General features: G+C 52.1%; 1 protein-coding gene across 7 annotated transcripts in view; it reads right to left on the bottom strand.

Moving 5' to 3' along the window:
- Positions 1 to 26,656, bottom strand: part of KCNN3 (potassium calcium-activated channel subfamily N member 3) — a 133,071-nt gene that overhangs the window by 39,420 nt on the left and 66,995 nt on the right. For 6 of the 7 annotated variants that reach the window (XM_035719125.2, XM_025431047.3, XM_035719123.2 and 3 more), the window contains exon 3: positions 17,769 to 18,187. In XM_035719125.2, the coding sequence (XP_035575018.1) occupies positions 17,769 to 18,187 (419 nt within the window). Of the gene's footprint in view, positions 1 to 2,919; positions 2,974 to 17,768; positions 18,188 to 26,656 lie in introns of those variants that run through there. The other variant, XM_025431052.2, reaches the window with a different exon arrangement.

The following is a 26,656-nucleotide window of genomic DNA, read 5'->3' as shown; positions in this document are numbered from 1 at the left end:
ATTGGAAACTCATGCTCAGCCATATTAGGGAACTTGCACAGAATAAAACATCTACCACATGGTAGAGCCTAAGTGAGAGTTTGGCTTTGGCTGATTCCACAGCCCCATCTTCGACCACATTGATCCTGCCTTTGAGGAAGTGGAGGCCCAGAGAGGTCCACAGCAGAAGCTGCTGGGGTGCCTGTCTTTCTTGGGCACCTGATCCTGGATTTGTATATCAATGAGCTGGCCTTACAAGGGAGCAAGCCAGAGCCAGGGCTGCCCTGTTCTGCAGTGTAGGTTGTGCAGGGTGCAACTCCAGGGAGTGCCATTCACGGAGATGTCCATGTGAACACTGCCTCCTGGAGGGCAATGCTGCGTAGGCAGTGGTCCTGGTTGGAGCCTCAAAGGAAAAAAAGGGGGTCTTTCCCCACTCAGTTATACTTTCCAAAGGGAATTAAAGGCAGGCAGCTCCTCAGGCAAGCCAGTGTTGAGGAGGGCACAGAGCTGCAGGCTTGCCTGGGCAGTGTGAGTGTGGAAGGGAGGCAGGGACCACCCTGGGGGCAGGAACAAAGAGGAGGGTAGAAGAAATGCCCTGGGAAGTTCTGTTGCTGCTGTTTCCCAGAGCAGTGGGGCTTCCAGGTCAGGAACACGAGCCCTACTTGCATAGCCTCACCTTTAGAGGGGAGAGTAGGTGCCTGGAAGAAGGGGACCAGGCTGCATGGCCTGGGCTGCAGGATGCTTCCTGGGTACCTGCTGCCAACATATAGGGTGTGGCCATCTCTGACCTCTTTCCACAGGCCTAGGCACGTAGGTACCACAGGCCCTGGCCTTCTGGGGCTGGGCTTTGCCTACAGGGGGATGAGTCTGGGGGAAGCTCAGCCCAGGGCTGGCCCAGGCCCACCAGCTCCACTGTCAAACCTCATGTGGGAAGTCCTGGGATGCATCAGAATCATGCTGATCCTTAAGCTCAGCATCGGAGAGAGGACTGGAGCTGGCCAGCACACCCGGCTCTCCCGCCAGGGGAAGGGGTCTACCAGGAGGAACTCGTAGATCCCTGGAGTTTCCTGGCATGCCCTGAGATCTCAGAGAACAGCTGGGAGGAGAGGCTCATGTGCTGGGGTGCGGGCCAAGGGGCTCAGACGCCCCCCCTCCCTGCTGTTTCTGCGGCCTTGGGAGCCGTGAGAGGATGCAGCTGGGCAGGACTGCCCTCCACCTCTCGAGCTAGAGGACGGCAAGGGGCAGAATGAGGGGATGTGGCCGCTGGAGGCCCCTTCTCATTGCAGGGCCTGAAGGCACAGGTCAGGTCACCCCTTGTCGCTGTGGCTCCCACCCTGGCTGCCTTCAGGGGCCGCATCTGCGAAGACACGGATTCCCAGGAGGCCTGTCCTGAGTCGGTCCACTGGTGACCATGTCCTGTGAACACAGGAGTGGCTGCGCCAAGGGTCTCTGCCCATAGAATGGGCTCCTCCCAGGGACTGTTGGCGCAGAGGCCCAGGACTTTCTCAGGGACGGAAAGACATGGACACACACTTGAGATGGCAGGAGGCACCTTGCCTGTTGAGTCATCTTTGTCCCTAGGAGTCACTGAGTCTTGGGCTGCCTCCAGCACAGCAAGCCTCACTCCTTCCAGATAGAGGTGAGGCTGCAGAGGGAGTGGCGGGCCCAGCGCTCTGTGCCCCTTGCCACCCAGCCGCCCCTTCTGCCCGAGGCACCAGCCATGTGTGCCAGCGGCTGGGCCCAGGACCAAGACCCTCCACCAGGGGCTCAGATTCTCTACCACTTCTCTCCTCTGGTCATGGGTTTCCTTATCCGTAAAACAGGAGAATTTGGCTACATGAGCTCCAGAGCCCCTTCCAGCCCCATGGTGGAGGTTCCTTTGATCACGCTCTGCCTCGCATCCCCTGCCCTGTCTCTGAAGAGCTTGTGGCTGGGTCCCGACCACAAACACAGACACCAGGGGTCTCCACAGATAGGTGGCCTTTGGTGTCCTGGGGGGGAACATGATACCTTCAGGGGGGACTGGCCTTGACCCAGCCTCCCTTGCCCCCCGCTGCCAGGAGCTGCAGCAGGTGACTTCCATGTTACATGGAGCCTCTCCTGGCCCCTGGAGGAGACCGTTGGCCCTTGAACACGCATGAGTCCTACGACAGGGCAGGGGACGGTGAGCGGATATGGCGACTGAGCTCGGGCCACCATACCAGTGGCTGCCTCTATGCCCTCCTGCCCCCTGGCAGCTCAGCAGGGCCTGGGCTCCTTCATCTGGACGCTGGCCTCCCTCTGCTTTACAGGAAGCAGCGTCACGAAGATGCTCTCTACACGTTGCCAGGCAACAGACACTGCCTGGAAACTACAACCCACCTCTGACCCTTCTCTGGACAAAACCCGCAGAGGAGGGAGCGCGGAGCTTCGGAGAGCGAAGGCGCAGCCAGACAGTTGTCTACATGCCAGGAAGCAAACAGACAGGGAGGAAAACCTGCTCACTGGCATGAGGGAGACAGAGAAGGAGACATGGAGGGAAGCCTCCTTTATTTATTTTTGGGTCAAATTAGTCATGATTAGCGTCGGGGCCACTGATAGTGACAGTTCCGTGGCGAACACACATCTCTTGGCTCCTATTTTTACCTGGTAAGTGATTTTAATAAATGCAGCCTGAGCGACGGCACAATTCCCCACAGACCCTCCAGGAAACACAACTACCCTGAAACAAGGATCTCCATGGCCTTCGTGGTCACCTGCTCACCCCAGCACAGGTTCATTTGCTTGTTAGTCCAGTGGCCTAGGGCTCTGAAACTTCAGAGCCCTGCGTGGGTCAGGAGGGCCAGGCTGGTGGTGCCCAGCAGCCAGGGGCCACAGAGGAGGGCCTGCAGGAGGGTCACCCTAATTGGGCAGCAGCCTGCACCACCTGTGAGCAACAGATGGTTTTCCTTCCTTACTCACCTCCTGCAGGCGCTGGGCACTCCGGTGGGCATTTCCTAACGGACTCACCGTCTGCTGGGGGAGAAACAATCAAATGAGCGACCTCACGCCACAGTGAGCGAGGCCTGCACTGCCCTGGGCCCGTGTTTCCATCAGTGACATGGAGAAAATACTATAAAAGGTTCCTGCAAGGGTTTAGCAGAATGCTGTACAGAGAATGCAGCACTTAACATATGATGGCTCCCCCCTCCTCCAGCTCCCGGGGCCCTGCCACAGCCCTGCCAGCCCTTGTGCTTCACCAGATTTGGCCACAGAGACAGTCTGGCAACCTCAGGAGGGTACAGTCTAATTTCTAAAATCATGAAAAGCCTCAAGACGCATTTATCCCTAAATAAAACCCACAGTTTAAATTATAAACAGGAACAAAACAAATTAAGGACGCTGGTAACTAAGTGGGAACATTTTCATGTGTTAAACTTGACAAAATAATTATAAAGCCATATCCAGTTAACTATATTCACGTTTACTTAACTCTGTAAGTTTGACAATATAAGTGTTTACTTTATTAATTCTGACATATACTTTCCAAAACCCATCTAGCCAGTCACTCCCCCACCCCCACTCCGACGTGTGGCATTCAACACAATGGGCTTTATTACCTGCACCCGCTAACAGGAAGTGGCTTCCACTAAAAACCAGTACCAATCACAGTCTCCGTCTAGGTACCAGAGAGATGCCCTCACACAAACTGTAAAGTGACTTCATAGCCCAAACTGGGAAAAAAAAAAAAAATACAACAACAAAAACCCTTACATTTTCTTTGCACATTTTGCTCTTTCTCCCTTGGCCCCAACACAGTCACATGAGACAACCTTCCAGTTTGGCAAACACCCTGAGAGCTGTGCAGCAGGCAGGCAGGCCCCCAGGTGCCAGGTCTCCACCGCCCTGCCAGCCGGGGGACAGGACAAGTCCCTGAGCATGGCTGAGCTGCCAGGCCCGCTCCTCCTGAATGGGCCTCAACCTCTCCCTGTCTGCGCCTGTCCCAGGGCCGGAGAAGAGCAGGAGGCCTGTGGTTTATGGCCTTCCTGGCTTTTCACGCCGTCTCTTGTTGGAGCTTCACAACACCTGCCGCCACCTTCCCACCCCGCCCCAGGACGTGGGTAAGACAGCTTGTAGCTCCAATCTCAGATATCAGAAGAATGAGACCCAGGGACAGAAAGGACCCACTGCCCGCCAGGATCCAGCCACAGGCCCAGGCACCAGTCTCAGGTGATGGAAGGTAAGTGACTTGGCCAAGACCACACAGCCTGGCCCATGATACGTGAGGCTGTGAGTCTGGGCTTTCTGACTTCAGTGCCACTGCTTCCGACTCCACACACAATAAGCCTCACGTTTAGAAAGGTGAGGTGGTGTTATAATTGTTGCAAATGTTACTGAAATGGAACCAAACTGGTTTTATCAGGGGTGGACAAGGACTGCCTCGGACTGCCAAGGGCCCGGACGTTAACATGGGGAATACGGACTGATCTCCTAGGGGTGCAGTGAGAGGTTTTAGGGGAGCAGGTCATACCTAGGGGTAGGATTTGAAGCCAGAGAAGCTACTTCGCCAGGCCTGTGTGAGGTGGCAGGAAGAGACGTGTTAGAGAGATTACAGAGTGAGAACCGCAGGGCTTGATGCCTGAATAGAGCTGGAGGGAGGTGGGCACAGGTGCAAGATGGTGTGTGGTTTCGAGCCTGAGAGGTACTTACGGCCCAAGAGCCCTTCTTCTCCCTTTTGTCCCCAGCAAAAGAACCTAGGAGTGAGCAAGGCTCTCCATGATACATACCATGTAATCGACCAACGAATGCAAATGAAAATGACGTGTTATTTCCAGGAAACGTCTTTAGAGAGAAAGCATATCTGACTTTCTCCCTTCGTCCCTCCTGCATGACAGAAGGTAAAAATGGGATGGCTGGAGCTCCTGCAGCCTTCTTGAAGTAAGAGGAAGAAACCATGACCCAAAGCTGGCAGGGCAACAAGAGAGAAGGAGCTGGGTCCCTGATGCTCTGGAGCTCCATACCTGCTCATGACTGACCCTTTCCAGGCTTCTTTTGCATAATAAAGAAACTTCTCTTTTGCTTAAGCCACTATTATTTGGGGGTTTCCTGTCACTTGCAGCCAAAAGCTAGCCCTAAGGAAGAAAGCTCCTGAAAAACGAAAACAGAGATGGAGAGAAACTAGAGGTGGCCTGACTCTGAACAGAAACTCAATGTCCAAGATACTCAACGTGTGAGAAAATGCACGTGATTCAGCCTGCGGCTCTCAGAGTGCTGGCCAGTCCCACCTCCTGCCCCCTCCCCAGAGGTTGCAGTGGCCACCCATCTCCTTGCCCCAGTGGCTTCTTCCCTGCTCCCAGTGGATTCTCCACATGGGTCCTTGGCCACATGCTTAGAACGAGCCAGACTGTATATGGCTCTTCTAGTTGTACACCTTTGGAGGCTTCCTGCTGCCCTTGGCACCACCCCCTCCATGCAGCCCAGGCTCTGCCACAGCCACATGCCCTCAGCCCCCCAACCTCCTGCTTACTCCTCACCACGCTCTTCGCTCTTCGCCACCTTTGGTGTACATGTCATGTTGTTCCCTCTTCCTGGAAAGCTCACCCCCTTGGTCTGTAAATGGCTTATCGGGTCTCAGCTGACACACATGCTCCCTGGAACGACCTTCCGAGCAGGTTCCCACTCAGTAGGATTGCTCTCCAACCCCATTACTTAAAAAAAAAGTCATTGCAACCATGTGTTTTAACTCCTTCACAGGCTGCAGGATAGATCTGAAATCACTTATTTGTTTCTCATTATCAGTTTTCCCTGGTGGACTATAAGCTCCATGAGGGTCATGTTTTATTTTCTAAGGTGTATTTATGTCCTAACACAGTGCCTGCTGGATAGTTAGACTCCATAGGATTTATAACATCATGATTTAGCAAACTATTTGTCATAGAACATTGCCCCTCAGGGGAGAGGCTTGGGAGGCACGGCACACGCATGTGTCCGTGGATGGTTGTCTGGGGGCGGGCGTGATGACAGGGATGACAGACGGAGCAGCATGCCCAGTTCAGGGAAGCGGAGTTGGTAGACGACAGCCTGGAAGGATGGTGCAGAGAGCCAGGGAGGGGACCTCAACACTCAGTGCTCCATCCTATCAGAGGGAGGTCCAAGGCAGAGAAAAGGCCCCCACCCCTTGCTAAAGCTGGCAGCGGGACAGGAGCATCTAGACCTTAGAGCCCTGCCTGACCCCCACATGATTTCTGAGCAGCCTCTGGCCTCAGCCTCCGCTGCAGCTCCCATCAGGTGGTGGGCCATGCCGGGCCACAGGGCTCAGGCCAAGCAAGCGTGAGCAGAGGCCCCGGGACCTGTTCACCATCCCCAGGACATTGTACCTATTCCACAGGCCCGGGCCATCCCTGCAGGCTGCCCTCAAGCTGCATTAAACATAGTTATGGAGGGTAACATCCAGAAAATGAGAGGCTGCTACCATCGTGGGCACTGGATTCAGTCTGGGGCCCACTCTGTGGGGACACAGATGAGCAGGGAGGAGAGGAGCAGGAGCGGGAGTCTGGTCAGAACAGAGTCCCATGAGGACCTGTCCAAGGAGCAGAGACCATTCATTTCAGGAAGATGAGACTGGTTCTCCAACACCGAGGGTCTTGGGTGGAAGGGGGACCCCAGCCTGCTTCACTGGAGGCTCATGGTGTGCCACTCATTGTGCCCTCCACTGGGAGCTTCCCATGAATTATCCCATTTCTCAGATGTCCTGAGGCTAGCTTGTCCATGGTCACCTGTCACTAAGAGCCCAAGTAGGGCCCAAGCCCATACCTGCCCAGAGGGCAATGGCTTAACTACCAGCCCGTTGCCTGAATTTCTTTGGTGTTGATAACAGAAAACAGAGTTAGGACCTAAGTCACAAACAACACGGAGTTTAATTTCAACCAATATTAGAAAGATATTTCTATGTCAGAGCTGTCTGTAGACGGACTGAATGGTCTTTTGAAGTGGTGAGCTTCCCGTCCCAGGGTGTGTTCAGTGGAAGCTGTACGACTCTGGCCAGTTAAGTACATGACGACCAGGAACCGAACTGTCGCCTGCCCTGAGTTCAGGCCACATCCATTATAGACTCAACCTCTGAACACTGACGCTGCTGTGTGTGGGGCTCAGTTAAAACATGTTTAAATTGCCAAAAGGAGTTTTACTAACTCACTTTGTGCCCCATTCTGGGGTCGGCCTGCAGGGTCCTTGTCGGCAGGCAGCTCCCATGAGCCTCCTGAGAGAACATGACCACATGTGTTAGGGCTTGTGGATTCCCAGAGACACTACTTAGTCCTAAACTCTTAGGCAGTGTGGGGGCAGGTACTGGAGAGTTGAGGGGAGGGTGCCGTCAGGGGCCATTTGGAGCATGACCTGTTCTTGCCCACATTGTTTCCCAGCTCAGCTCCCAGGGTCTGTGGGGCAGTGGAGTCTGTATTAAATGGAGGGAGAAAATCTCATGAAACCATCCCCATGGTGCTAGGAGAACCGGGGTTGTAGGCCCCACGGGGTGGGTGGTGGCGTGGAGGGGACACAGAGCCCAGGGTGGTGAGGGAGCACCCCGGCCCAATCTGGGCCATGCAACACATGGAGAAGGCCTGTGGCTGAGGGCCCAGTCCCTCCCACTGGGTACCTGCCCAGCAACACAGGGTGCAGTGGGTCACCAGGGACCAAAAAAACAACTGGAAGTGGAAAAGTTGACAGAATGCTGTTTTCCTGTCTTGACTCATGCCAGCCCCCCACGTAACTGAACTAATGCAGCCTCCAGGAACTCCTCCCTTTCCTCACCTTAGCTCACTCAGACCACTCCAGCCCTAACAGGATGTGTGGTCCTGTTGTCCCCTGGGACTGTGACCCTGCCCCGCTGGCCCCAGGCCCTTGGGCTTCCCTGGGACACACGCACCCACAGCGGGGTGCTGCCCCTGGCAGAACCGAGAACATGGTCATTCCAGCCGTTTCTGTGGGCTCTGTTGTCTCTCATATCCCAGTGGGGAAGGGCTGGAATGACCCAGCTGGACAAAGAAGGCTGGTCCTTAGACTGCTCCACCAAAGGCAACATCTAGAAGGCAAACGGACCCTGGCCCCATCCCAGCAGGGAGGTTAGGGAAACCCAGAGTTTAGCAGGACCCAGGCTGGGGTAATTCGGGGATTGACTTGACGGGAAGGATGGAGAAGTCACACCTAAGGCAACAGGGAGTTCACTTGGCACCTGCGCATCCCAAACTTCCTGCTTCAGGACATTGACTTTACGGACACTCATCATTTCCCCAGTTCTTCCTTCTCCTAAGCACTGTCATCCCTATTATATAAGTAACCTATTATTATTTAATATGAAAGTATGAATACACTGGTCACAGATGAACCATTTCATGTTTAAATGTCAAAGAGCATAAATCACTGCAAATACAGAAGAGGAAAGACTTGCTGAATCACAGTCACTGGGAAAGAGAAAGTGGGCTGTAGGAGAGTAAAGGTGGGGGAATGTCAGAGGAGCACCTGGCACCAGAAGGCAGGCTGCGGGGGCGGGTATAGGGGAGCAGCCCTGGAGCAGAGGCCCAGCCCCAAGCCACTGCTGACTTCCTGAATCCTGAGTGCATAGACACCAGCCCTCCGGCCCTTGCCTGTGCGCGTCCCGACAGCAGCTCCTCCCCATGGGAACCACCTGTCCACGTTGGCGGCCCTGAGTCCGGCCAGCCCCTAGCCCCCTAGCCAATGCTGAAGAGCCCCTGGAGCCATGCGTTGGTCACACCTCACCTGCAGACTCCACCCGCCTGGACACCAGCTCTAGGTCCTTCCAGGAACGTTCCACAGGCACCAAGGGGCTGTAAGCAACACACCTGCCAGGGAGAGAGGACTCAGGTGGCTCATGGAGGCCACCCTGCCCACTAAGGCTGCTGGCTGCCAGGCGGGCAGGGAGCCTTCAGAAGAATTTCACTCTCTTCTGAGAAAAATTATATGTAAAACCTGAGCCATTCTAGTTTACTTTCCAAGCCCTGTTCACATGAAATTTGAGTTCCTGTGGAAGATGAAGAGGGATTTTACAGAGGGAGAAAAAAGCAACTGCTACCTCTTTCCACAAAACATAAACACGAGCACAATGTCATGCGTTTTCATTGTAGAAAATACATGTAATGGGTAAATCAATCACATGTAATATCCCACAGAAAAACTGTAGTATTATGTGTTTCCAAGCATTTTCTATGGATCTGGTATTGATTTTAAATTGGAGATACCCTATGTAATACTATTTCTGTCCTCCTTTTTCAAATACTATACAATAACTACTTTCCTGCCTTATGGGCTTCAAAAGGCTGATTTTTTACATTGTTGCCTAACTGTGCATCTCACAGATGTGCTATCATTCCTTTAACTACTCAAATCCTGGCCATTTATGTGGTTTCTTATTCTCCACTATCAGAGAAGGTGACATAGTAAAGAACATTAATATCAATTGATTATTCTGTTAGAACAGCTTCCTGGAAGGGAATTACTGATTGCAGTTCCAAACTCCACAGAAGCACCCTCCCCTCCACCAGACCTGCTGTCTGTATTCCCCAGGCAGCTTCTCCTCTTGCACCCTACTCCTTGTGGGAGGGACCCCCCCCCCCCAGCAATAGCAGCTTTATCCAGCACTGCATCATATTCATTTAAATTTGTGTCAATTCCAGAGGAGATACCATCACTATGTAGTCTTCATTTGTGGTTCTGTGACCAGTGAAGCTGGATGTATGTGTTTCTTCCAAGGTGGTTGTCTGGTGTTATGTATAGCCTTTTTTTTTTTTAAACTGAGATGATTTTTTTCTGATTAGCTTCTGAGACTTCTTTGCATAAGAGGGATATTTACTTCTCCTCATGTTTGCTGCAAATATTTTCCCTAGTGTAACATTTGCTTTTAAAATAAGTGTGTATTTTTTGGAGGACAGAAATCTAAAATTATACGTAGGATGTAAGCAGATACAACAGTCTTCTCCTTCATGTTTCTTCTGAGATTTTAGGCATGATAGTTCTTTCCCATCGCAGGACTGATTAAATGTTCACTTTGTTTTTTGGAGCTTGCTTGTGGTTTCTTCTTCACATCTGACTCTTTAATCCACCTGGAATTTTGCTGGTGGCTGGTAAGGAGTGGGCTCTGATTTGGTTTTTCATCCAGGTATCTAACCTCCAATCTCTCCATGAACATTTACTGGAAAACCTATGGCTTCCTAACTGGTTTTCCTTCTCATCATTGAGTTCTTACATTCTAGGGTTTATTTCAGGGTTTTCCAGTAGGTTTCATTGATCTGTCATTACTCATTTTTCAGTAATGCCATAGGGACTTACTTGTTTTATAAATATTTTAATATCCAGCAAAGTCCCCCTCAATGGTCTTCTCTTTCAAATAAAGTTAAGCTATTCTCATTTATTTATTAAAACATCTTCAGAATCAGTACTTATTACCCCTTAAAATTCCTTTTTGTGTTTTCCAGCTTTACTTGATTAGATTTATTAGAAGTTGGTATCTTTTGGATATATAAATTCTGTTTTTCACTTTATTAATTCCTGTCTTATAATCTGTTCTCCCAAGGCTTTAGTTTCCTAATGCATTTCAATTTATTCTATTTATTTTCATGCTTTATTTTTTTAATAAAAAACTTCCAGGATATTTTTCCTGCGTGTACAACTTTGGTCACACTTTGAGTTTGGCTATTCAGAGTCATCGTTGTAATTTTTTAAATAGTCTTTAATGGTAGTTTGAATAATTCTCTTTTGGCCAAGTTGTAGCTGAGGAGATTACTTCAAAAGTTCCCCTAAAAAGTTTTCTTTTAATTGAATTTTTATGGCCTTGTGGTTAGAGAATATGTCTGAAGATTTTTTCTGATATTTTGAAACATGTGGCCAAGAAGTTGATTGATTTTTTGTAAATGTTCCATGAAAGTTTAAAAAGAAGATGTATTATTGTATTGTATTGTATTTTGTATTCAATATTTAGGTTATTAAAACAGTTAATTCAGGTCTTGATCTCCTTGTTTGTTTTTGCATAAAAGTTCACAGTTTACTGTGTATGGTACTTTTATTCATATTAAACAGTCCTTCTAAAGCATTTAATGCTTTTTGCTTTGAATTTAAGTTGGTTTAAAATGAGGACTTCTACTCAATCACCCTTTGGTTTGTACTCCCTAATAAATCTCTGTTATTCATTTATTTTTCTAGGTCTTTACGCTTTAGGAACGTCTTCTGTAAACAGCATGAAATCAAATTTTGCTTTTAAATCCTATCCTAAGAGACACTGCCTCCTAACAGGGGAGGGAAACTCAATTATGTTAGATGTTATAGATTGTAAGTTTGTTTTTTCATGCTTTCTCTGTTTTTAAATTCTTCCTACTTCTTTGGTCTTTCTGTTTCTGACGTGTATATGACTCACCCAGGGATGTGGAGAGTGCACATCCTCAAGGTAGGGAAAAGTGGGGCTCTCGGGCAGGGTCCTGAGGTCTTGGGTCCACCACTCCCTGGCTCTGGGACCCAGCACACTGCTTTGACCTCTCTGTGCCTCAGTTTCCTCCCACAGAGATTGGCAACCACAGTGGCCCCCACACCTCACGGAGCTGGGGTGAGGGTGACTTGAATACTGGGTTGATGCTGTTGTATGCTATTGTCAAAATTCTACCTGTGGTTAACTTTAGGTTTAAAAAATGATTTAAACTATATTTCTCTAATTATTAAATCGAGTGATAAGGCTTTTAGAGTTCTCTTCTCCACCTAAGATGATGAACTTAGCATGCTTTTATTAATCATTTTTAGCCTTCTCTAGATTTTATAATCTGAGGGTCTTAAATGTCATGGAATCTTTTATCATAAATCTACTCTTTCCAGAACCTCCTTTAGAACATGGTTTTGCAGTCATGGTTAAATGTACCTTGAGTTCATGGTTCCCTGGCTTGTGTGCTGTCTACCTGTCCGACTTTACATCCTTGCATTAAGACCTTAATTGTGATTCATTTCCCCAAAACACGCAGCTTGTTTACCTTCTGAACCCAAAAAACTCCAAGGATGACCCGTTCTTGCCTCCCACAGGAACAACACTCGTGTCTGCAATTCAGGGCTCCTGAGGAAAGTCTGCTCAGTGCTGCCCACGTGGCCAGGATTGCTGAAACTTAGGTTTCAGTAAACTTTCCAGAAAATGAGTTGATTAGGATATCTCTGGACCTGACTGTGTCCCGGTTCTGAGAACAGCCTGTTCCCACCTGCCTCACCCCAGTCCCTCCACCCCTCCCCCTCAGGCCACCAGGTCTAGGAAAGTTTTCTTGGCGTATGTCTTTGATTATGCTGTTGTCCAGATTGTTCTGGTTTCTTCCTCTGGTCCTTGGGCTTAGCCTTAAGTCTAGAGCCTCCGATGCTGACCTGCCATCCACCTTCTCATCACTCTGTTCTGTCCTACATTCTAAAAGGACTTTTAAGCTCGTCCTCCACATTCCACATTTTAAAAAATCCAGTAGCCTCCAATGTGAACGTTCTTTATACTAAAACAATTTTAGCTTTCTGGAACTCTGTGCTTATATGAACTACACACAGTTCCCTGTCATGTCTGCTCCCTCACCCTCTGTGCAGAAATCATAGCCTCCTGCACCATTAGGGGAGCCTGAGAGCCTCCTAAGGCTCTCCTCCCTCCCAGCCGCTCTCAGGATGATCTACCATGACCTTCCTCTTTCTTAATTAGCGAGTGTGTTTGCAGGGCCCCCAGGAGGATCTGCACCCTCCCCCGTCGCCCTGCCCAGGAACTCCCCATGGCCCAGGGGGATCAGCTTCGACCTGGCACACCCTGGCACGTGAGCCCCCTGGGCTCCCCGCTTCTCCCAGGGGCAATGACTGCTTCCTTCAGCTAGAGGGCAGGCTTCACCTGATGCGTGGGTTCTTTCCTGTCCTCACCACACCAGCAGTTTGCAAGCTTTTAAAACCAGGCAGTCATATGGGGAAGATAAAACATAATGAAAGGGATTATAGGGGAAAGGAGAGAAAATGAGTGGGAAAAATTAGAGAGGGTGACAAAACATGAGAGACTCCTAACTCTGCTTGTCTCCTGCTCCCTCTCCCTCTGCCCTTCCCCTCGCTCACACTCTCTCTCTCATAAAAAAAATAAATAAATCTTTTCTTTAAAAAAAAACTTCAGTTTTATAATAGCAATAACTATTACTAGTAGTTCTGACTGTCCCAGTGGGGCTCTGGGTGTGTGTTCCATGCTGGTGGCTGGGCCCCAAACTCGAGGGGCCCACGAGAACCCACGGCCCTGCTCTCAGCTCCGCCCGGCCCACAAGGGCTGGTATCAAGCCCATAGTGTGGGTCTCACAGTAGACCATGTCCCTACTCCTTTCATGGAGCTCAAGGTAGGAATCTGGGGGAAGGAGACACAGGTGGGGGGGCTGTTCTCTGGTGCAGACCAGACTGGGGCAGGTGGCCGACAAGGCAGAGGGTAGAGGAGGAAGCCTCTCCTGATCTTCCCATGGGAAGGGTGGCTTCAAACAAGAGAAAGATTGGGCCAGGAGTTGTTTTCTCCAGTTCCAGGGCCTCCAGAATCAAATTCCTCATAAAAATACGAATATGTAGAAATAGACAAAAATTCACAGCATCACCCACAAAGACCTGTTGACAGGCTGGCTGCCTGCAGAGCCTGGAGCTTCAGGAGGAAACGTCCAAAGGGATTCCATTCAGGAGGCTGGAGGTGGTTTACAAACCCTGGCTTGGGATCACAAAACAGTCTACCGTGTCTGCGCTCTGCAGGCCCTGGGGCCGCCCGCAGGGACATGAACCCGGGGGTAAGCTGGCAGACATCTGGGGGAGCGGGCCAGGAAAGCCCATTGTCCACGCGTGTCCAGCTGTGGCCCGAGGACCAGGGCCCTCCACCTGCTCGGCTGCTTGTGTGTGCGTGTAACAGTGTTTAGTGAGGAGCTTCCTCCAATGGGCTCCGGGAGGCCTGTGGGAGGCGGGCAGGCGGGCAGGCGGCCAGGAGAATCCTGGGGAACGGGAGTGCCGGGCTGCCGGGCCTGCCGCCCGTGATGTAAGGCCATGCCGAGTCCAAGGAAAACAAGCCTGCTGTTGTCCCTGCCCTCCCAGCAACCGGAGCGGACTGCGCTGGCGGGCTGCTAACTTCCCCTTCCTCGGAAGGAGGAAACACGAGAAACCTTTCCTGTCACATAAAAGTCAACCTAAGAAATGAGAAATGTCTTCTAAATTGCGTCTTGCTGAAGAGGGATTTCCATGGCAACTCGAGGAGTGTGTGTATACAAGCGGAGATAAGCCTGGCCTGCAAGAGCCGCCCCGTTCTAGGCGTTGGCAGACGGTGGTTTCTCCAGAACCTGTGGTTTCTCCTGCCACACTGCTATGTGACCCCAGGCGAGTCATGTGCCCTCTCCGCCGTCTGGGGCAACAGAGCCATCGTCGGGTCAGCTAAGCGAGACCAAGGCCATCTTGCGCATGTGCCCCCAAGCAGCCCTGTGTCCACTTGCCAGTCTGTGATCGACAGGCTCCGGTCTCAGGGGCTCTGCCTGTCTTGCCTAGTGCTGGACGCTGCGAAAGGATAGTGGTCATCTACACCACATTCTAAAGGGAACTCCTCAGCCACCGTAAGAGAAGTGCTTCCCTGGAGCAGGAGAAAACCTGCTGATAGGTACATGTGTTCACGGAGGCCAGACTTCTGAGCAAGAGTCTCAAGCAGGAGCTCTACTAGGGCCGCTCTCAGCATTAGTGCCTGGGCATGTGCAGCAAGCAGGGCAGCCGAGGTGAGGGGCCTTTCCACTCCTACGCTGACCAGCCTCCCTCTGCCTGGGCAGCTCTCGACCACTGGCCAGTCCCCACAGAGGGAAGGGGGCTGGAGGGAAGGGGGCCGGTGCGAGGCGGGCATGCAGGGGCAGAGGACGGCGACCCTGGAATTCACCATGAAATTGACCCCGAGGACAGTGATGAAAGGGCGAGTGCACAAACGGCAGAGTCCCGGCATCTAAGCACCAGCCTGTGTGGCTGTGAGCCCTTCATGTTGGGGAGTCCCCAGGGGAGTCCAGGCCACAGCCTCCCCATGAGCTCGAGCCCCAGCCTAGGGACAGGGACAGATAGCCAGGAGTTCCAGCTCTGGCTCTGCAACCTCAGGCCGGTGGTGCCAGCAGTTTCCTCAGCTCTCAAATGGGGATGTTGGTGGCCCCTCCACCACAGGCCTACTGGAAGGCCACAGAGGTGATACCCAACTGGCATGTCACACAGGACCGGCAGCCAGCTGGGACACAAGGGACAAGGCGGTGGTGTGCCCCAGGTCTATAAGAACAGAAACCGTTGGTCAAGGGGTGGCTGGGGAAGGGGCAGCTCCAGGAGGGCTCTGACTTGCTCTTTGCGGCCTTCAGCTGGGCCAGCTGTGTCTTTGGGCAGAGGCCTGGCGGGCTACTCGGGAGCCTTGCAGGCCCTTCCACGCGAAGTACAAGGCAACAGAGTACTTTGGGAGCATGCTAGTAAAAATAGTCACCGACTTGTGGCAGGTTCAATAAACAATGAATCTCACTTGCAGACACTTTGTCTGAGCCCAGTTCATTCGTTCATCTGAACAAGTGAGCACGGGTGAGCACAGGTGAGCATACATGCCCAGCGGGCCGGGTGTCAGGCTGCGGAGCATTTTAAATGTCGGAAAGGGCTTTGCAAATTCAGTCACAGTTGTTAAAGACTCAGCTCCAACCGTTTGGAAAGTAGAACAGGAAAGTAGGGGCCCACCTGGGGTGGGAACTGGCTGCTTCTCATTATCCAAAGCAGCCACAGAATTCTCAAGGGTTCCCCAGAGCGCTCCACTGTTACGGTGGATTCCCACCATTGCCGTACTACAGCTGGCAGGGCCACACACTACTCGCTTTGTTCCAATGACAAATCCTGGAAAGTAGGTGTCACTACCCCAGCTTGCAGGTAACAAAACTGAGGCCCAGAGAGGTGCCATGACCAGCCGGATGTGGCTCAGCCAGGAGCATGTAGAGGATGTGGGGCTGGGATCCACGCATAGGCTTTCCCCACTGCAAAGAGTGCTCACCAGGAAGGGCTCACCAGGCGGCGTGAGATGCAGCCTCTCCTAGAGTAGGTGCTGCAGCACCAGCTGCCCTGAGGTGGGGTTCTTAGTCCCCAGGGCTCTGTACACAAGAAGTGTCTCCCAACCCAGCACTGCCAGCAGGGACTGACCCTGTCATGCTTGGGGGCCCTTGTCCTGCAGCAGAAGAACGCCCTTGACAGTGAGTCTACTGGCCAAATATCTGGAAGAAATATCTGCAAACAGAACATCTTAAAATAGGTGGGAAATCTGGTTCAATGTACCCACGTGAGAGGTTTTCAGCTAACTCTCCTTCATCCCTCTTGTCTCTGCTGGGACACAGGTGCATGGAAGATTGGTGATGCAGCAATGAGCAAGTTAAAGGAGACTGCCAGGGTCCACATGACTATGTAGGGTGCCTGCCCGGGCCTCCCCATGTAATAAAAATAACGTCTCTCAAGTGAACTTCTCTTCCTTCCTTCTGAAGAGATCCTCAGGCAGCTCCGGTGGCTTAGTGGTTTCGCACTGCCTTCGGCCCAGGGCATGATCCTGGAGATCCAGGATCAAGTCCCACGTCGGGCTCCCTGCATGGAACCTGCTTCTCCCTCTGCCTGCGTCTCTGCCTCTCTTTCTCTCTGTGTCTCTCACGAATAAATAAATAAAATCATTTTTTAAAAAATGAAGAGATCCTCATTTTAAAACAAGAATGCTGGGGATCCCTGGGTGGCTCAGTGGTTTAGCGCCTGCCTCTGGTCCAGGGCGTTGTCTTGGAGTCCCGGGATCGAGTCCCACATCAGGCTCCCTGCATGGATCCTGCTTCTCCCTCTGCCTGTGTCTCTGCCTCTCTCTCTCTGTCTCTCATGAATAAATAAATAAAATCTTTAAAAATAAATAAAAAATAAAGCAAGAATGCTGAGGCCCAGAGAGGTCAAGTGACTTGCCCAAGGTCTCACAGCAACTTAGAGAATCTAGGTTTCTAACAGAGGTGTTCAGACTCCACATGGGAACTCAGATTGGAAGGAATATCAAGGGCTAGCCTGAAAGGGACAGGAGTCCTCGCAGGCAGCTTGAGGTGACAGTGGGAGGAGGTGGCACTGTCTGGCCCTCAAGCCTCAGTGATGGCAGTTTAGAGGGGCTGGCACTTTGCATTGCAGGTGGGTCTCTCCGTGAGGCCACATCCTCCTCTTTGCTCAGCACCAGCTCCTGAAACAGTGTTTCCCAAAGTATGTTCCCTCCACACCATGCTTCTCAAGTTTTTAGGTGCCTGCCAGTCACCAGGTACACTTGTTGAAATGCATGTGTACTCAGCAGCCCTGGGATGAGGCCTGAGGTTCCACATTCTAATGAGTTCCTAGCTACACCGCTGCTGGTTGTGTGTACCACACAGTGGGCAGTGAGGCATCAATAGCATACAACAAAAAGGATTTCTGGGTGAACACTTTTGAGAAAATCTATATTAAACAAAATTAAACCAGTTTCCTCACTGCACAACTTCCCAAAGCCTTGAAAATGTTGGTGAGCATCGTTAATGCCCAAGACGAAAAGATAATACAGAATTGCAAAGTATCACCCATGAGAAAGGCGAGGGATGGCACAGAACATGAGCACACACTGGCTTACAGACGACCCGCCCACCAAGGATGGTGGTGCAGGCTCCCAGCACACCTGGCCGCATGCCCCTTCCAGCCCTCCCCTAGGTGTACAGGCACCTGCCCCTCCTCCTGCACCTGTGCCTCCCACCCCCCCCCCTCCCGCCCAGCCGCTGGGAGTGCAGACGCAGCCCTACCTTTCACAGACACGGACCGTCCAGGCAGCGATGATCCACAGCGAGATGCTGAACACAAGCAGCACGGTGCCAGGGCAGATGGTCATGAGGGTCTTCATGACGAAGCGGGTGTTGAAGTTGATCTTGTTGAGTGCCCCGATGCTTCGGGACGAGGCGTCAGTGAATAGCTTGCTGTGCAGCAGCATGACGCGGGCAATCAGGTACAGGCGCAGGAACATGGGGATAGACAGGATGATGTCCACGTCGGCCTCTGCCCGAGACGGAGTGTAGGAGAAGGCCAGGCGGGCTGTCCAGAAGAACTTGTACTCACCGGGGATAGGGTGGATGGCACACACCAGCATCTCCAGGCTGATGTGAAGGATGCGCTCGTAGGTCATGGCAATACGCCAGTCGTCTGCGCCGTTGTCGATCACAAAGAGCTGGCGGGAGCAGAGAGCCTGTTAGAGGGGCCAGAGCTCACCTCGGGGCCCTCCAGGGAGGTCTGCCTTGTGTGCTCAGGGCCCTGTTCGAGACTCCAGACTGCTTCCCAGGCCCCTTCCTGCCTCAAGGCGCCCCTAAACTAGCCATTCCATGAAGAGGAGGAAGAGCCGCTCGTTCTGGTTAAAACACCATCCTGCACCCCCTGCCAGGCCCCGGATGGGGATGTGGAGGTGAAAGAGTCATGTTCCTGCATGAGCGAAGTCCCCAGCGCTGGTGCAGGTTCCTCTCCCCAAGCAGAAAAGGGATATCCGTGTGCTGGCAGGACTTTGACCCCCCACAAGCCACAGAGTGTTAACGGTGGGGTCCCAGGAGCCAGGGTGTGCAGGTCAGGACTCTGACCCTAAGACTAACTAGCTCTGGGATTCCAGGTAAGTCAGGACCCTGACCACAACACTAACTAGCTCCATGATCCTGGGTAAGTCAGGGTCAGGACTCCAACACTAACTAGCTCTGTGATCCTGGGTAAGTCAGGGTCAGGACCCCAACACTAACTAGCTCTGTGATCCTGGCTATACTGTGAGCCTTCCTGTCTCTCAGGCTACTTCTGCTGGTGGCCAGGACTGTGAGGCTGCCCTGGACTCGGGTGCACAGGGGATCAGAATCCTGCCTATCAGCCGGGAAGTCCCAGCTGCTACTACTCCGAGCTACGAGGGAATGGGCTCAGGGATGATGGAAGGCCCTCCTTGCAGTGGGCGTCCCTGCTACATTGCCATGAAGGTGAGCACCTGCTGGGTGCCCAGCCCTGGCTGGTGCTAGGACTCACACATCGGGAAAGCCCAGGCCTTGTTCTCAAAGACATCCGCCTGAGGATTCAAGGTTAAACAAACCAGCCCTGAGCACAGCCTCCTCGAGGGGAGCTAGGAGGCACTGTGCAAATAGTCCTGGCTCAATGGCTCTAATTAGGAAGGTGTGATACCTAGCCAGGAAAGGTACTCAGCCCAGCACCCAGCCAGGACTCCCATCCTGCCTTCTGCAGTGCTGCTGAGCTGAGGGGGTGGGAGACAACTTTCAGATACAGCTTTCTACCTCTGCAGACAAAAAAGCCCTAATGGCTGCTGGGTGGATCCCCTCTGCTCCTAACTGCCACTGACGGGGCCAAGCCATGGCAATGTGACTACTGACCAGACTCTTCAAACACAAAATGAAAACCATCCATCCTATAATAAAGAATTGCATCAGGTTACTATAATAACTGGGTTCACTGTGGGCAAGAACCTAAGCAACAAGTCACAGACCTCGCTGACTCCCCGCTGGGGATGGACACTGTACACTGTCCATGTTAAAGAGGGGGCACCTCATGGCTCTGCCCAGCATTACAGAAGATGCTGGTCCCTGGGCGGTGACACTGCCTGCCTCGTGTCCTGGTGTGGGGTGGGGGCAGGAGGCAGCAGAGTCCAGGCTGGTGAGCACCACGGGGATCCTCACACGCAGGCACTAGCTGTATGACCGTAGGTGGGTCATGCATCTCTCTGGGCCTGCTTCTACCTCTCTGTCATGGAACTATTCTTCCTGAACCTGCCTGTCTTTACCAACTGCTAGAAAAATGTGAGGGATTATTAAACTGGCTGGCCTGGGGGCAATCACACAATGTGTCTGCGGGGTGTCTGGGGCAGGCCAAGGGATGGGCAGGTGACCATTTCAGGCTGCCCACTGGGAGCCTCTGCCAGATGGGGCTCTAGCACAGGGAACTGTGGGTCTAAAGGGGGCCCAACATGCCCAGGGATCCTGCTGCTGTCCTGCATGAGGACGCCCTGTGCCCTTGGGAGTCACAGGGCAGCCCCGCCCTCTCAGACTCAGGCAGGACCCAGCCTGCCATTTTCTTGTTCATGCCTTGTGCGTCCCTTACCCGTGGCAGAGCTCAGTGCATACCCACCGTGTTCTTGCTCCCCCAGGCACGCTATAGTCACTTGGAGAGTTTGCTGAAAACACCGTCCCCGGGCCAACACGGACCAGGCAGGTTTGCAACTCTGAGTGTGAGACCCTGGCACTGGGACTTTTCTTTGAGCTCCCAGCTGACTCTAAAGGGTCTCCCAGACTGGGAGCCACTGGTCCTAGCCCGAACTCCAGAGGGACAGGGGCTGTGTCCTCCTCAGAGGAGGAGCCAGGAGCAGGTCAGGTGGTCCCCAAACTGCCATCCCCCTGGACTCTCTGGCTGGGCGCCTCCCCCTTCCTGGTGTTCTCCTGGCATGTGTGCTCTCTCTCCAGCTCCTGGGAGGGCGGCAGGCACACAGTGGGGAGTCAAGGAAGTTTAGTGAATAAACAGGTGTAGCTGGATGACCATGTCACACCCCTGTCCACCACCCAGGATGGAAATTCCCATGGAAAACTCGTTTCTGAGCCTGTGACCAATGAAGTACCTAAGGATTCACCTTCCGCCATGGCAGGGTGCCCTCCATTCCCAGGGGCTGGTCCGATCTGGAATACACTGTCCCAGGTGACTTCAAGTCTCAGAAAGTTCTGGAGCTAATCTGGAACCAGGATCTCAAGCAGCGCTGGGCAGAGGGGTGAGGGCAGAGAGGAAGCAACCACAACAAAGGACTGTCCTCCCCAGTGCGTTGGCCCCAGCCTTGAAGCCTGGGTTCTGGAACAGCCATTTGCCATGAGAACAGCAGGAGCACGCTGATGTGATATGGGCCTGGCCTGGGGCAGGGAGCACAGGGAGCCCACAAGCCTCTGCTCACAAAAGCCTGCAGGCCTGGGTGGACCAGCGGGTCTCTTCCTACTATCACCCCTCAAACGCGGGCCTCCCCCAGTGGGGAAGGAATGCCACGCTGTCCCTGTTGCTGAGAGTTGCAGCCTCCTGAGTCTCCAGAGGTGATCTCACTCATGTGGGTCTGTCCAGCCCAAAGGAGCAGCACCCAGCGCCAGGCCTACCAGCCAGGGCCTCACCTTCCTCAGACGGTGCCCTGAACCTAGCTGGCTCTGCACCTGATCCTTCTGCTGGTCCTGGGAGCCTGTAGGGTTCTCCGCCTATTGGTGTCATTCTGGGAGCTTCAGGAGGAGGGTTAATGCAACAGAGCAATCCCACACTCCTTCACGGAACTTGTGATTAGAGAGAAAGGACAAACTCAACGCGACTCCACTCAGTTCAACAGATCAATTAATTGGTAACAACTGACTACAGATGTTCCTCGACTTAAAACAGAGTTCCTAAGCTCCCAAACATCGGCCTGGCCAACCTGGACCAGACTCAGTGTACCCATGCTAGCCTACAGTTGGGCAAAATCATCTCCCACAAAGCCTATTTTACAATGTTTTGAATGCTGGACTGGAAGTGACAAACAGAATATCTGTGTGGGGACTGACTGGAGGATAGCGTGTGGGTGGCTGACCCTAGTGACCACAAGGCTACGTGGGAGCAACGGCCAGTACCATGTATCATGACGGATGACCATCTCCCAATTCCTAGCCCAGGAAGAGGCCTGTATTCAATTCAAAGTATGAAAAAAAAATTAAAAAAACAAAATTCAAAGTATGCTTTTATCACTTTCCTGGCATCATAAAGTAAAAAAATTGTAAATCTGACCATCGCCAGTCGGACACCACAGGCAGCTCTGGAAAGTTGCTCAGAGAGTAGATCTTAAGCACTCTCCCCCAGAAAGAAGGAAGTAATGTGGGGTGAGGGGTGTGTTCACGAACTGCCCCATGCCTGTCACCCACATGTAGACTTGGAACGTACGCAGTTGTCAATTATTCCTCATAAAAAGAACCAGCTAGGTGAGGACACAGTGGGGACATAAGTATGAATCCAATACATGTCCAGGAATCAGCTTGCGACCTCAAGTCGCTTTCACAGGAAAGGGCACGTTGGGAGGCTTCTGGGGCTCGGCGGGGCTTGGCAGCCTGGGAAGGCCTGTATCAGACACACGTGGTGTGGCAGCTCATGCAAGCGGCTCCCACCCTGTTCGCTTGCTTCCTCACACAGCGCTTCGCCTCTCTTCCCAGCAAGAGCTGCCATCCACTGCTCAGCCCCTGGAATCTGACCTTGGCCGTGTGCCCTGCTTGGGCCAGTGGGACATAGAAATTGTGATGTCGCAGAGGCCAGGAAGGGTCATGCAATGGGGCTGCTGTGGACACGTGGCCCCGCTTGTCCTATGCCCCTGCCTTCAGCCAGCACCAGCTGCATGTGACAGACGCTCGCCCCGGGGAAGCCCCAGCCAGATGACTGACCCAGTCATGAGTGAGTGAGTATCGTTGCAAGACATTAATTTTGGGGGTGCTTTCTTATGCAACAAAAGTAACACAGTACAAAACTAGTTCATGCACTTAGTGCGCGTGTTAGGAGAGTTGGGTAATTTGCCTGCCGAGCCCAACATTTCCCCGTAGCTTCTCCACCAGAGCCCCCCAGAGGCACGGCCACCCCCACCGTGAGGCTCTGGCAGGGCTCCCCAGGCATGGTGGGTCAGCAACCATCAAGGAGGGCCCATGACAAGGGCACACGGGCTCCTTTCCACCCCGCCCCCTCCAGGAACACACCATTTCATTTATCTGAGGATGACTCGATGCCTTTACAAAGCTATTTTGCAAGCAGTTTGGTTATTTCGCATGCTAAGCGCCTCTCACTGGTGAGAAGTCAGCCCTTAGACAGAATCAAAGAACAAAGGCAAGACAGAATTTGCCGCGTGTGGAGGGAGAACTGCACGGAGTTTGGGGACTGTGACTTGCTGGTAAGTTTGGGGGGGGGGTCAATTGATTAGCTGGCAGCTAGCAAAGAGGTCAGTGTGAGCATTCTTTCGTCAAATGGCCAATTAGAGGTATATATATATATACATTTTTTAAATTTAGTTACTTATGAATTCTCCAGAAACCGTTGCATCATAGCTGTGGCACGTGGCACAGAGTGGCTTCTCTCCCAGGAGCCGGCGGGTCCTCCCTTCTGCGGCCCTGCCTCAGCCAGGCAGCCTACACACAGGTCTCTGAGCTTCTCCCAAATCGGCCCTGCGAGACCCCCGGCACCCAAAGGCCACCTGGTTCCCCCTGCACCCCATCAGTGCAAAGCATCTCATGCCCACAGGGATCAGCTGTGGGGCCCAGACAGGCAGACAGGAGCCAGTCCTCCAGCCCCCTGGTCACAATAGCAGAGCGCCTGCATGTCTCTTGGAGGCACCCAGGAAACCAGCCTTTTTCTTTTTTTTGTTTTCTTTCTTTCTTTCTTTCTTTCTTTCTTTCTTTCTTTCTTTCTTTCTTTCTTTCTTTCTTTCTTTTTTTTTTTTTTTGTTCCTTTTAGGCAAAATAAGTTTGGAGTTGATTCATTGGATTCGCTAACTTCCCTGTTCAATTTTGAAGGCCTGAGGTCTTTCAGGTTCTTTACATAAGCAACATCTTTCATCAAATGTTCTCAGCTGTTATGGGAGATCCTGCCTAGACATTTTCTGAGTAACCTGAAAACTTTAATTCTCATGCAACTATGATTTTTTTTAAATTAAAGGAGAGGAAGTGAAAAGGGCCTTTTGTGTTCGCTACTGTTCTCTCTCTGTGGGAGAAGAACTCCAGGGAAGATTCTCATCATTTAAAAAAATATATGCAGAAAAAAAGCAAAAGAAAAAAATTAAAGATTTTCTTAAAATCCGGTAATAATATATATATTATATATATACATATATATATAATATATATATTATAATTTAAATCCTGGAGCATATATTATGCATGTACACCATTACTATGGGGGTTTCCATGGAAACAACATCACAAGTCCTGTAATACCTAATTAGGTTTCCCCAAGGATAAGAGCTGATTGCCAGGGATGAAATGTACATCTGGATTTGCAGCAATGGCTAACAAAATTTCCAGTCAGGAAATGTGCCACAGAATCCTCTGAAGAAAGGGAGGAAAGGGGAGAAAAAGCAAAGGTACACAAAATGTCCCTCTGAGAGACGGCAGCAAATGAGCCATCAGAAAAGTGATTCCACTGCCACCTGGACTGTCAGGGTGCTGGGGACATGGGGGAGGGGCAGCTCTGTGTCCTTCTCAGAAACCATCCCCATGGGAAAGCACTGTGCCCTGCATAGTGTCCCACTGGGGCTCTCGGGTCCTCCCTGGGGCTCCTGCAGCATGAGAGTCAGGGGACATCTGCACCCGGGGTTTGTTTGGAACTGCCAGAGACCAGGGGTGACCACTAATCCTTCCCTATCCCCAGGCCTTGGAGAATGAAAGTCACTTATGGCATCTGAGAAAGCAAGTATGTTCCACACATATAACAAGAATTCCTGGATCCCTGGCCATGACACACCAGGTGAGCATCTTGCCACTGACCGTCCACGTGTGGGCAAGTTCCTGTCCCTCATGTGGGATGGGGAAGGTGGTTCTGCTTATAGCTTTCTGTCTTCTCTTAGCTGTAGAGCCGTTTCTTCTAATGGGGCTTATCATAGAAACCCAACATGGGGAACAGATCAATTCAGAGATGTTCCAGTTGAAAGGGTAGGGGAAAGCACTGTGAGGCCGACCGTTCCACAGCCTAGCCCCAGTGGCGACCCCATTCACCTGTGACAACTTTTCTGTGGGAAATCCATTGGCAGGGCCAGCTGGCCTCTAGCTAAAATGAGGGATAACATGAGGTGCTGGAAATCAAGGTGCTCAGGGTCTAGTTCACAAGATGCTGGATGCTTGGGCATGAAACTTCACACAGATCAGTTCATTCACTTATTCATTCATTTGATCATTCATTCAGTGTGGTTGACAGCCTCTCTGCTAAGCTGTAGGGATAGAGCAGGAACAAGAGAAAAGGCCTCTTTCCTCAGGGCATTTACATTCCAGTGAAGAACAAATAGATAATAAATAGGTACACATTGAATTTCAGGGCATGATGCCTGGTGGGAGGAGACTCAGGGCAGAGGCAAGAGAGAAGCCGGGTGGTATGGGAAGGGGGTGGAGGTGGGCCCTGTCTTTGACAAGCTCTCGGAGGAGCACACCTATGAAAGGTGAGCCTGCAAAGACCTGCATCACAGGGAGGGGACAGCATGTGCAAAGGCACAGTGGGGCCGGGAGAGGTTGAGAGAAAAAGAAAGAAGGCCAACGAGGAAAATAAGCACAGGCATCAGTAGATGAGGGCCCAGAAGCCACAGAAGAAGCTGCATTGAGGGGCAGAAGGCCACAAGCCCATGCCCAGCAGGGCGGTGGGCACTCTGAAGCTGCTCCTTGAATACAGACTGCTTGTGGCTGGAACACGTGTCTGTGTTAGCCCGGGCAGCCCTAACAGACTGGGCCCTGTCCCAGCCCTGGGCGCTGGGTGTCCCTGACTGGAGCAGCAGCCCGGCCAGGCTTCAGTGAGCACCCCCTGCCCCACAGACTGTGTCCTCAGGTGGCAGAGACCAGGAGGAGGTGCTCTTGCTCACCCTTTTCACCAGGCCGTCCTATCAGCTTGGGCCACTCTTAAGACTTCATTTGACCTCAGCTATGTCCTGAAGGCCCCACATCGGTCATATTGTGGGCTAGGACTTCAACATACGGACTGGGGGGGACACAATGCAGCCCACACCAACGTTCTCATATGTTCAGATTACCCAGAAGCACGTGTTGCCTTACCGCAACCTTGCAATAATCTGTAAATAAGCAATGTCATGCCCACAGAGCAGAGGGAGAAACTAGAGCCCACGGAGCCTGAGCCAGTCACCCCGGGCCCTCCGTTGCCCATCCGCCAACCACCAAGCAGAGCCCTCCAGGTAAGAGACCAGCCAGCTTGGGCTCTACCTTGTTTCTTGTGAAGAAAGTTCAGGGCAGCCCCAGTGGCCCAGTGCCACCTTCAGGCCAGGGCGTGATCCTGGAGACCCAGGATCGAGTCCCACGTCGGGCTTCCTGCATGGAGCCTGCTTCTCCCTCTGTCTCTGCGTGTGTGTGTATGTGTGTGTATGTGTGTGTCTCATGAATAAATAAATAAAATATTAAAAAAAAAAAGTTCAAGGCCACTTCTTTAAAGAGAATCATCAGTGACCACAGAACCAATTAAAATAGGCTGGGGTCAGCACGATGCTGGGAAACCCATGTGCTGATTAGCAGTCCAGACTGGTCTCCCTCCGTTTGTAGAGTTAAGATAGGTGCTTTCATTTCCACAGGATGTGCTCATGTCACCTTTCTTGACTCCTCCGCCCCTCCAGTGAGTAGATCTGATGGCGGAGCCACCAATGGGAAGAGACCATCTTTGTGAGGAACCCCCTCCCCAAGTATGTTTGCTGATGAAAGGGATTCCTCTTGGGCACAGCTGGAGTGGCTCAGAGCAGACCTGCACCAGGTCTACCTGCCCCAGAAATGGACAGGAGAACGGGAATTTGGGGGTTGCAGGCTGAGGGGTCAGGAAGAGAGGGCCGGGGGTGCTGAGGAGCACCTGAGGCCATGGGAAGACAGAGCCCACTCAGAAGCAGCTGTCACTGCCTGGAGGCAGAAACAGTCATGAGCTCAATGCCATGTTGTTT

This window comes from Canis lupus, chromosome 7 (assembly GCF_003254725.2).
Source record: "Canis lupus dingo isolate Sandy chromosome 7, ASM325472v2, whole genome shotgun sequence".
NCBI classification, from domain to species: domain Eukaryota; kingdom Metazoa; phylum Chordata; class Mammalia; order Carnivora; family Canidae; genus Canis; species Canis lupus.
Note: the sequence above shows the minus strand (reverse complement) of the source record. Positions and strands in the feature narration are given on the sequence as shown.